General features: G+C 36.1%; 1 protein-coding gene across 2 annotated transcripts in view; it reads left to right on the top strand.

Annotated features, from left to right (window-relative positions):
* The window catches only part of LOC100368590 (kinetochore protein Nuf2-A-like), a 52,235-nt gene that overhangs the window by 37,523 nt on the left and 2,352 nt on the right, over positions 1-12,360 (top strand). Inside the window, exon 11 of one of the 2 annotated variants that reach the window (XM_006819993.3) lies at positions 11,721-11,795. In XM_006819993.3, the coding sequence (XP_006820056.1) occupies positions 11,721-11,795 (75 nt within the window). Of the gene's footprint in view, positions 1-10,795; positions 11,028-11,720; positions 11,796-12,360 lie in introns of those variants that run through there. The other variant, XM_085501996.1, reaches the window with a different exon arrangement.

Here is a 12,360-nt window from a genome sequence, read left to right as displayed (position 1 = left end):
GACCGTCCTACTGTCTCTGAAACATTTTCTGGAAGTCGCACACCACCACAGAGTCTTGCTTTGGACAGACAAAAGCTCAGTAGTGTCGTACATCAACAAGGAGGGCGGGACTCGTTCCCCCACATTGTCAAAGCTAGCGGAGGAGATTCTCCTTTGGTGCCTGGAGAACCAAGTGGAGCTATCGGCTCACCACCTTCCGCGGATACGCAACAGTGCCGCGGACGCCTTCTCAAGACATATTCGGTTCAAGAACACAGAGTGGCAGATCCACCAATGGGTGGCGGACAGGCTTTTTCGTCTCTGGGATGGTCCCCGGATAGATCTGTTTGCCAATCACCAGAACGCCAAGCTCCCAACGTACGTGTCACTCCTCCCGGAGACGAGCGCATTCGCCATGGGAGCTCTATCGATCTCTTGGAGCCACATAGACGCTTACGCATTTCCACCCTTCCATCTGGTGCACCAAGTGTTGGAGAATTTACGACTCAAGCCCACCTGTATTCTGGCATTGGTGGCGCCCAGTTGGCCAGTGAAGATCTGGTTTCCATTGTTGCTGGAACTTCTAGTCGAGTCGCCAGTGGAGCTGCCGGATCTTCCGGATCTGTTGTTCCAGCCGGACGGCACGCTACCAATGAGCCCCGCGTTATTTCATCTTCATGCGTGGAGGCTATCGATAAACTCGTGCAAGCGCAAGGCTTTTCTGCAGAGTTGTCCAAGTTCCTCGCTTCGGCATAGTCGGACGGCACCAGACGGTTGTACGAATCCAGATGGAAATTGTACTCTGATTGTGTGACGGAAGGGAGATTGATCATCTCAGTCCCTATATTAGTGATTTTTTTTAGCCTTCGCAGACGAAGTCTGCTGAAGGCTTATAGATTGGGGTCCGTCCGTGCGTCTGTCTTTTACCTCTTATAACTTTGATATGCTCTGTCCAATTTTTTTCCAAGTTGGTGCAAATGTAATTCTCAATGCCATACATATGCACGCCAAGTATTTTTTTGATTCGCCAAAGTTTCATTGTGTTTTTCTGTGATTTTCAACATTTTACTAGTACAAGTGCCGAAATTTGCCGGAAAAATCTGAGTTTTAACGACATCTCGCAAGAGAACTGGCATACCGTATTGCGCATGCGCCAGTCTAACCGCTGAGGAAATCGCCGTCGATTTCGTCTGAAGATATTGTATTCCGGGACTGTATCTTTCTTTGCACAAGGCTTACATAGATTAAATTCTATCTCAAAGGTAAGAAACTGTGCTTATGGTATTTATTATGAACTTTGATTTATCCTTTTGTGTCCTGACTTTAGTGAGAAACTAGCAATCGCACAGTGTCACACTTTGCCAGAAAAACAGTCCTGCTATTAGTTCAAGAACTGGTTATGAAACGTGTAAATCGAAAGTTTATCTCGTCATTTAGGAGGCTTGGGAATAACGTTTGGCATATAAAATACTGGAATAATAAAAAACCTAAAAGTTTAGAACACGCTGATCGTGATTCTGTTATGTACGATTGCTATTTCCGGTGTTCATTGGTTTCGTGACGACATATTAGACTAGAATTATCGAGAAAACACAAGTCAAGTTCGGCCAACCGTGACTGCTTGAAAGCAATGATGAAATTGAAAAGTACTGTAATTCAATATCAATGAATCTATCATCACTTTTAAATTACCTTTGAAGTAAATATGATACCCGAATGCGTTACTACACTCGTGACCGGGACCTCCATGCTCCATGCGGTGTAATAATAATAATAACTTTATTGCCTCCGTGTAAAAAGATTTACATAGGATAAGTACAGCAAAAAAGAGTTTTTAAGAGTGTTGAAGTTTATCGGTAAATCGAACCTCTGTCAACAGAGACACATTTTCCCAATCAGCCTATTATTTCGGTACTGAAGTCAGGGTGGCAATTTCAATGTTTAGCTACCATAATTTATCTCCATTATGAGCAGGAAAATAAATTATGGATCTCGATTGAGATGAATTTAACGGCGGCCATGTTTTTAAGGGATATGTGAAACAATTTTAGGGAGGGGGTCAAATTCACGTAATCCTCAATTTTAATGATGTTGACTTAATAGTCATAATTTTTTTTTTCAAAACTCCGGATATTATTTTGTATATTATTTTAATACAACTACAATATGTTAATTAGTATGCAAATTAATATGCAAATTAGCAGCCAATCTGAGACAATGCAATCCAGTTCAAAGGAAATTTGATATACACTTAGGTTACATGATCACTACCTCTGCTGATTAGTTTTTTTATGCACTTCTATCTGCTTTTATATTAAATGTATTTTTTTGTATTTTTCTCAATAGTTTTTTTTTATTTCTTTTGATAGCTTGGCATCCATTTGGTTCAGCTCAAGTGAAATTTTCGGCATATCCCTGGTCAGATTTTAATGACATTGAAAACACAAGTACTCTGGCTTTTTGCACATTCTTAATATTTTATTTTTGCAGAATCCCGTAAATATTAATTTGACAACTTTGTCGAGTGGAAACAGACTGTTGAATTAGTTCATCCTAGACTTTGGTAGAACATGTTTAAAATAGTACAGTGTGAACTGCAATTTCTTTCTGGCTGGTATAAATTTATTAAGTAATATTTTTTCGTACTAAAAAGACTCAAATATCTTTTTTAATTAAATCTAACAGCCAGTGGGAGCACATATGCTACAACCTCTGCTTACTTTGGGCTAAATGTTCTTTTTTTTTTTCAGGTGCAGAGCCAGATTTTTTTTCTCAGAAAGCAAAGCCACTGGAACTGCATGTATTACAAAAACATACCGGTACTATTCACTGCGTGTCCGACAATTGTATAAAGTTTCGCAGGTCCTCTTTTTTTTACTTTGAGAAGTTCTGTCAACCAAAGCATGAATATGTGTTTCTCTCTACATACAATTTCACACAATTTGTTAATATTAATGTATGATAATAAAAACTTGGTAATATTTTTCTGGATTTTTGCACTTTATTTGTATCATTGTCGTATGAGAAGTAATCTTGTCCTGATTAGAGATATTGAAACTAATCCAGGGCCACAAACTAGTTTATCCAAACAGACACAACACTGACTCTACATATTTGCAGATCTGATTTGTATACTTCCTTATCATTTTACCTGTTGTACTGGTTTGGTGCTATCTGGTTTCTCGCTGAGAATAATGCTGACCTGGATGGAGAAATCACGTTTGCCAATTTATGTCCATGCAACTTTAGAATGACAACTAGCGAAGGCAGTGTCATTCATGACTTGTCCTTTTTTTGTTTGATCAAGGGAAATCTATATCAACAATTCTTGGATATCGGTCGGTTTTATTCCCAGTTTTATCAGAATCGGCTGGACTGAAACTGGCTTCGAGTTTTATTATGAATCAACTGTTTAAGTCTTTCCGCTCGAAGAGGCCACACGCCAGGGGGGGCTAACGAATCCTCCTGACTGGGTCTTGTCGTTAGTTCTGTCGGCGTTACGACACCTCCCCTTCGAGCCTATGGATTAGGCAGAAATGAAGTATGTCACTTTGAAAACAGATTTTCCGGGAATAGCCAAGTATTTTTTTGATTCACCAAAGTTTCACTGTGTTTTTCTGTGATTTTCAACATTTTACTAGTAAAAATGCTGAAATTTGCCGGAAAAATCTGAGTTTTAACGACATCTCGCAAGAGAACTGGCATTGCGCATGCGCCAGTCTAACTGCTGAGGAAATTGGCGGCGTTTTCGTCTGAGGATATTGTATTCCGGGACTGTATCTTTCTTTGCACAAGGCTTACATAGATTAAATTCTATTTCGAAGGTAAGAAACTGTGCTTGTGGTATTTATTATGAACTTTGATTTATCCCTTTGTGTCCTGACTTTAGTGAGAAACTAGCGATCGCACAGTGTCACACTTTGCCAGAAAAACAGTCCTGCTATTATTGTAAGAACTGGTTATGAAACGTGTAAATCGAAAGTTTATCTCGTCATTTAGGAGGTTTGGGAATAACGTTTGGCATATAAAATACTGGAATAATAAAAACATAAAAGTTTAGAACACGCTGATCGTGATTCTGTTATGCACGATTGCTATTCCCGGTGTTCATTGGCAATTGCTAGCAGATTGAAAGGAAGTGTGAAACTTGGTTTCGTGAGGACATATTAGACTAGAATTCGGCCAACCGGGGCTGCTTGAAAGCAATGATGAAATTGAGAAGTACTGTAATTCAATATCAATGAATCTATCATCACTTTTAAATTACCTTTGAAGTAAATATGATACCCGAGTGCGTTATTACACTCATGAACGATACTGGGACCTCCATGCCGGGACCTACTGGTGTTGAAGTTTATTGGTAAATCGAACCTCTGTCAACAGAGACAAATTTTCCCAATCAGCTATTTATTTCGATACTGATTAAGTCAGGGTGGCAATTTCAGTGTTTAGCTACCATAATTTATCTCTATTATGAGCAAGAAAATAAATTACAGACCTCCATTGAGATGGATTTAACGGTGGCCATGTTCTTATTGTTGACATTGTGCAGTATGCAAATAACCAGCACATGTGCGCGAAGCTATTAAGGAATCTGCGAAAACAATATTAGGGAGGGGTCAAATTCACGTAATCCTCAACTAAAGTCATAATAATTATTTTTTTTCGAAACTCTAGATGTTATTTTATATAATTGTAAACAGTTAACAATTTTAAGTAATATATTTTTGGCAATATATCCCATTTTAATTACATGTATCTAAATTTGTTTCACTGTATACAGTAAATCTTTATTTAAAAAATACAACTACAATATGTTAATTAGTATGCAAATTTTCTGGAATGAACACTGCAATCCAGTTCAAAGGAAATTTGACATACACTTAGGTTATAAATTTATTAAGTAATATTTTTGACTCCCGTGTGCGAACCACAAAAAGGAGTCTTTGCAGTTACCCTGTCTGTTTGTATGTATGTCTGTACACATGTATGTCACTTTTTTTGTTCCACCGTTATCTCAAGAACCACTCATTGGATTTTGATGAAACTTGGCACATGGATGCTCTGAACTAATGTGCAGATTTGATTTGTTTTGGGTAAAAATATATGAATAATAAATACATAATTACTGTGGAATATTTTATTTTCGCGATTTCAAGATACCCGGCATTTTCGCAGGATTTTATTTTTGTGCAGTTGAATAGAGAATTCGCAGGATTAACTTCCGGGATCAACACTTGCCCAGTTGGGCAGGAAATGCTCCAGATTTTGATTAGTGAAAGCAGAAGCTACTTAATGTTTGAATGAAAAATAATCACACCTTCCTAGGTCTAGACATCGATACAAAAGTCAGTACCTGTTTTAATAATAGAACACATTAACGCCAAAGAACAAACCAGTGATTTTCATCAAGTTTGTCAGTTTAATTACGTTCGAGTACTGTATACACCAAGTCTCTGTTAACGAACTGGTTAAAGCAAGTTAATTCACCGGCATCCCCGGGTCTCAGTCTTCCTGACCCACATGAAGAAGTAGCCCTCGTCGAGGCCAAAGCCATCGAAGCTGCTAACACCGCTGTTGAACAAAGTGTTTCTGTGTCCCGCAAACGAAAACATGGTGACTACAATTTTTATTCTGATGAAGTTCGGGCAAAAATTGGACGATCGGCTCTCGAAAATGGTGTCATGAAAACTGTTCGAAAGTTTAGCAAAGATCTTGGAAAAAATGTTTCTGAGAGTAGCGTCAGAAGCATGAGAGATTCTTATGTAAGGAAACAAAAACAAGATTCAAGTTCAATTGTCACAGCTTTACCGAAGGGTCAACAGGGTCAACCACTTCTCATCGGCCGTGAGCTCGATATCAAGGCACAGCAGTGGATTCGTAAAGTGCGTGTAAGTGGTGGGGTAATAAATACAAGAATTGTTATGGCTGCAACACAAGGAATAGTGCAAAAAGTCGATAGAACAAAACTTCAACAGTATGGGGTAACAGTAAACATTAGTAAATCCTGGGCGAAGTCACTTCTGAAACGGATGAATTTTGTAAATAGAAAAGGCACGAAAGGGGTAAAGAAACTTCCAAGTGATTTTGACGATATCAAATTTGCGTTCCTCCAACGATTTAAGAATGTGGTGTCTGAACATGATATCCCAAATGAGTTGATCGTTAATTGGGATCAGACTGGTGTTAGTTTGGTTCCTGGCGAAGAATGGACTTTGGAAGAACGAGGAAGTCAGCAAGTTACAGTGAATGGCATTGACGACAAGCGGCAAATCACCGTACTGTTGGCAATCAGTAAAGCAGGAAAATTACTGCCACCTCAACTCATCTATGCTGGGAAAACTGAATGTTGTCACCCAAAAGTAAATTTTCTTTTCCACTGATATCTCAAGTACTAATCATAACATTTCAATAAAACTTGGTACATAGATAGTTGTTAGGGTAATATCAGTACATATTAATTACCTAATTTGCGTAATTAATTTTCATCTTTTGATACTTCAAGTAGTAATGATCACATTTCAATGAAACATGGTACATCGTTACTTGAGGACTGCAGAGACCTAATTAGTTTTTGGATAAATATGTGTGCATATTAATCACCTTATTAGCATAATTAGTTAATTTTCAGCCCTTCACCTGATATCTCAAGTACTAATCATCACATTTCAATGAGACTTGTGACATAGATCTTCTAGGACTATGCAGAGACCTGATTAATTTTGGTATAAATAATTGTGCATATTAACTACCTAATTTACATAATTAGTTATTTTTTTGCTGTTGCACTGATGTCTAAAGAACCACTCATCATGTTTCAATGAACCTAGGACTAAACACCATATTAGTTTTGGTAAATATTTATGCTTCTTAATCACCTGATTAACATAATTAATTTTTTTAAATTTTTTTTTTTTTATTGATATGCTTAACAAAACAAAGATACAATACACAAATACATGTTACTACACAAATACAAACAGTATGCTTCAAAATAATCAATGAATTCTCCCCATTTGTTATTGTGACTTCCCTGTCTGTTTTCTATAATTGCGACTTTCTTCTCTGTATGGTAAATTAATTTGATATATGATCTAAAACCACCAATGTCTGGTTTTGTCCCAACAATTTTACATTTAAATATATCATAGCGTGTCAATAATAACATAGTATTATGTAATGGTCTAGCATTGTATACATCCCCCAAAATACATGTGACTGCACTTAACGTCAAGGTATCACCTGTAATGAAAGAAAACCATTCATTGACTGATGTCCAAAATACAAATACATATCTGCAGTCCCAAAATAAATGAAAGTAGTCTTCCTCAACTTCTCCAGAAAAAGAACACAGGGGGGAATCAATTAAGCCCCACAAGCACAACAACCTGTTTGAAGGCGTAATTTGGCATTGGTAGTAATAGAAAATGGAGCAAGATAAATATTTTTCCAAGGTAAAGGGGTGTTCAAAATGTCCAGCCAATATTGCTGTATGGCAATACCAAAGATAAATATTTTTATTAACCTTAGTTCTGACAGCCAGATATTGTTATGCATGTTTGGCATACAGACCATTAGTTTTGACATGTTAGATTCAACAATATTGCGCTTCCAAATAGATGGAATTGCTGCTAATAACTGTCGATATTCAAATTGAGTACATATATTCCCGTAGTTTGATACCAAATCTTGAAATGTGTAAAATGTACAGTTTGCATTCAAAAGATCATTAATAAATATTATACCGTGTTGTATAAAACGTTTCCAGGCAACAGTCGTGTTGTCAATAAGAATATTAGAATTATTCCATATTAGTTCTTGAAGTACATTTTCTATGTTACTTACACTTGTATAATTATACTGCAACCATGCTGAAATTATATCTTTTAAAAAACTTGATCGAAAAGGGTTGACCTTAAGTAGGTCTGGTTTACCAAGCTTAGCGAAGTAAACAAGAGCACCACCAAAGTCGGAGAGAAAGTATTTAAATATTTTACTACAAAAGGAAGTATCATTATGGTAAATACGCGGAACCCAAGCTGCTTTCAATCCTTTATTGAATGCTCTTAAATTAGTAAGTTTAACACCACCCTTCTCATATGACTTGTACAGCACATTTCGTTTAACAAAGTCTCTCCTACCACCCCAAATAAACGAGAAAACAATATTTTCATATTTCTTAAAGAACTCATCACCAGGAGATGGTAGAGACATAAAAAGATGGGTGAACTGAGAAATTATCAAAGATTTTATAATTGTAATTTTTCCAAATATAGTCAGACCCTTTCCGTACCATGGTTGCAGTATCTTCCTCGCCTTTTCAATGCGATAGTTAAAATTTACATAGGTCAATTGAGATAAATCAACAGGAATATGAATCCCAAGAACATCGACAGCACCATCAATCCATACTAAAGGATACGGCGTGAAAGTCTGTATTTTTTATAGAACCAATGCGCAACACCTTACATTTATCATAATTAGGTGATAAACTAGAGATCTTAGAAAATTCTTCAAGGATATTGAATAAAGCAATAAACAAATCATAACTAGCTTCTATTGGAAAATTTGTGTCGTCTGCGTATTGTGTCACTTTGTTTTCTATTGGTCCAATGAACCTTTAATATTGACACAACTCCTCGCCCGAATAGCTAGTAGTTCTACGCTAATAACAAATAAATATGGAGATAACGGACATCCTTGCCGAACGCCTCGAAAAAGGTGAAATGTATGTGAAATATTACCAAAATTAATAATACGACTATGAATACTATTATATATAACCTTTACCCAAGAAATGAATGAGGAACCAAAATTGAAAAAAATTAGACTTCGAATTATAAACTCCCAACTTAGCTTATCAAATGCCTTTTCAAAGTCAGCTATAAATATAAGCCCAGGTTCATTTTCATGCTCACAATATTCAATAATTTCTAAAATTCTTCTGATGTTGTCGGCAATAAACCTCCCATGAATAAACCCAGTTTGGTCATGCCTGACGATATCAGAAATAACTTTTTTAACTCAAAGTGAAAGACATTTTGCTAAAATGCAGTAATTGCAACATAGTAGAGTTAATGGCCGTCAATTTTTTAAAAGAGTCTGGTCTTTATCATGCCCCTGAGGGTCCTGTTTTAAAAGCAATGTTAAAAGTTCCTCTCTCTGAGAAAGTGACATTCTCCCACACTCCATCGAATAATTGAAACATTGTATTATATGACTACATAGCTGTGGATAAAACGTTTTATATATTTCGATGGGAATACCATCTAAACCTGGCGATTTTCCATTTGAAAAAGATTGAATGGCATTCAAAAGCTCAGCTGGTGTAATGGAGCCTTCACATAGTAATTGCCTCTTTTCGTCCAAACATGGTTTATAATTGTGTGGATAGAAACTATCATTCTGGTTGTTATTGGGCGAGTTGGCACCGTTATACATGCAAGAGTATAAATTAGCATAGAATTTTACTTCCTCCTTCAAGATATCACCAGGATTAGATAATATCGTGCCATCAGACAAAATCAATCGAGTTACATTTTTACGTGAATAATTCCTATGCACCAAATTTAAGAAGTATTTATTAGGGCTTTCACCTTTCAAAGACCAGCGAACTTTAGAAAGAATCATTGCACCAGCAGTTTTTTCAGAATACAGTAATTCAAGTTCCTCCCGTTTTGAAAAAAGTTGTTGTAAATTATAAGTGGATGGGCTATCAGTGGAATCAATCAAACATTGTAGCTTATTGATATCTATGAATAGCGAGTTTTCCTTTTCTTTATATTTTTTTTTCTTAATCGAACCAAACTTTTTACAATGACCCCTTAAAGCACACTTAGAGTCCCATACATAATGAGGATTTGCAGTTCCAATATTGTTATCGAAAAATAGATATTACATTATGCAGATCTTATTACTTTTACATTGTGCAGACCTTATTAGTTTTACACTTAAATGTGTTCATATTAGTTACCTTATAATTAGTTTTCTGCATTTCCATCAATATCTCAAGTTCAAGTAATTTTTAATTAATTTTTAATGTGTCTCCAATACTCTCAGCACACGGGAGTTCTTTCTAAGCTTTCTTTGATTTCGTACTAAAGAAACTAAAATATCTTTTGTAATTAAATCTAACAGCCAGTGGGAGCACATATGCTACAACCTCTGCTTACATTGGGCCATTCCAGTCTATATCTGCACCCCCCCTCCCTGTTGATGAGGTCGGATTTCCAGCACTGTATGATGGGGAAAATACCCCGGATTTCCAACTGTATATGGAGAAACAGAATCTGGAAATCCAGACGAGTATGGAAAAAAATATTCTGGAAATCCAGGCAGTTATGGCTACTAAATAAAATGTGGCCTAGCTTATCTCGCCCCATACCGGTTGATGAGGTTGGATTTCCAACACTCTATGACTAAAAAAAACTTGGAATTCTGACTGTATTGGGCCAGTATGAAATAGATAATGATGGTGGGACGAATGAGCTCATCAACACGGTGAATCAGGACTAGTTTGGATTTCCATTATCAGATATAAAATTTTGAACTTGGTAAATTAGCATATGATGAGTTATATTTGGAAATCCTACTCTGTATGGTGTCACAAAGGAACTCATCAACACCATAAGTAGGACCTATAGTTTTGGATGTTCATTACTGTATGGTGAATGGTGATTTGGAAATAAAACTTTGTATGACTTGTACACCCATGGAAATTATACCCTGTATGAAGTAAACACACAAACTCATCAACAGGGGGGTGCAGATATAAACTGAAATGGCCCATTGGACTAAATGTTGTTGTTTTTTGCAGGTGCAGAGCCAGAATTTTTCTCTCAAAAAGCAAAGCCACTGGAACTGCATGTATTACAAAAACATACTGGTACTTCGCTGTGTGTCTGACATTTGTATAAAGTTTTGCAGGTCCTTCTTTTTTTTTTACTTTGAGAAGTGATGTCAACCAAAGCATAAATATGTGTTTCTCTGTACATAAAATTTCACATGATTTGTTAATATTAATGTATGATAATAAAAACTTGATAATATTTTTCTGGATTTTTGCACTTTATTTGTATCATTGTCGTATGAGAATTAATCTTGTTCTTATTAGAGATACAGTTGTATTGAAACTAATCCAGGGCCAAAAACTAGTTTATCCAAAGAGACACAACACTGACTACTTCCTTGTCATTTTACCTGTTGTACTAGTTTGGTGCTATCTGGTTTCCTTGCTGAGAATAATGCTGACCTGGATGGAGAGTGCTATAAACTTGAAAATGCCATAGAAATCACGTTTGCCAATTTGTGTCCATGCGACTTTAGAATGACAACTAGCGAAGGTTATGTCATTCATGACTTGTTTTATATCAATTACTACATGTAAAATGAGTCAAAATAGCAGTTGTAGTATAAAATGGGTAAACACAAGTCACATGACATAAATGTAAATGAATAGAAAATGATTTTCATTGGACCAATCTTTCAGCCCTGTTTTTTAATGGATTAAAAAATGTAAAAAAAAAAACACAGCTCATGCCACTTTTAAGCATAAATGCCAAGTTGATTACTCTGTTTTGTACAAACAATTGTTCATAGCATCAACTGCTCAGACTGATTTAGGCCTAAGTAACACTGGTGATGATAATTTCACATTAAAACTCATTGGTTTGATCACTTGTCCTACCACTCACAGTACCGATTGGTTGAAAATTAAACAGAATATTTTTTGGTTATTGCAGCTTGAAAGTGAATTACATCGGCATCAACAAGACATGAAGACAATGGAGCAACAGTATAAAACACTACAGACAGCAGTGAGTATATCACAAAACTTAGTTTCAATTTTATACTTAATAACAAGATTTGAGAAATATTTTGTAACTTATAACCAACTTTAAAGAATTAAGGGAAATGGCAGGGGCAAGCAGTCCCGTAATAACATCTCTCAACCTCCTAATCACATGAGGGTACTCAACAAACAATTCCTCAAAAATTTTAATGCAATAATCATTGATGAATAAGTGTTGGGGAGTGCTTTTACCCTTTTCCCCCCACATAAAGAAAAAAATATTCACATTTTCTGTAATTTTCACTGAATTAAATTTATATTTTGGACCAAATATGACATTACTTCTCGTTTAAAATTGAAATTTTAGATGTCACATTCCCTTCCTTCGTCCACCCCTGTCACCCCAAAAAACAGGGTATGTTCCTCTTGTATCAAATGATCTCCAGTTGTGGTCATTGATATTGTTTGACAGAAACATGTTCCTTAGAGATTCTGAATATATAGATGATACTTGGAATACAAAATAGCATGAGAAGGACATAATACCAATATTGTTATTATTGATTAACAAGAGGATGTGGTTTATTCTT

This window comes from Saccoglossus kowalevskii, chromosome 8 (assembly GCF_978046115.1).
Source record: "Saccoglossus kowalevskii chromosome 8, keSacKowa6.1, whole genome shotgun sequence".
Classification (NCBI taxonomy): domain Eukaryota; kingdom Metazoa; phylum Hemichordata; class Enteropneusta; family Harrimaniidae; genus Saccoglossus; species Saccoglossus kowalevskii.
This window is presented reverse-complemented; position numbering and strand designations above follow the sequence as displayed.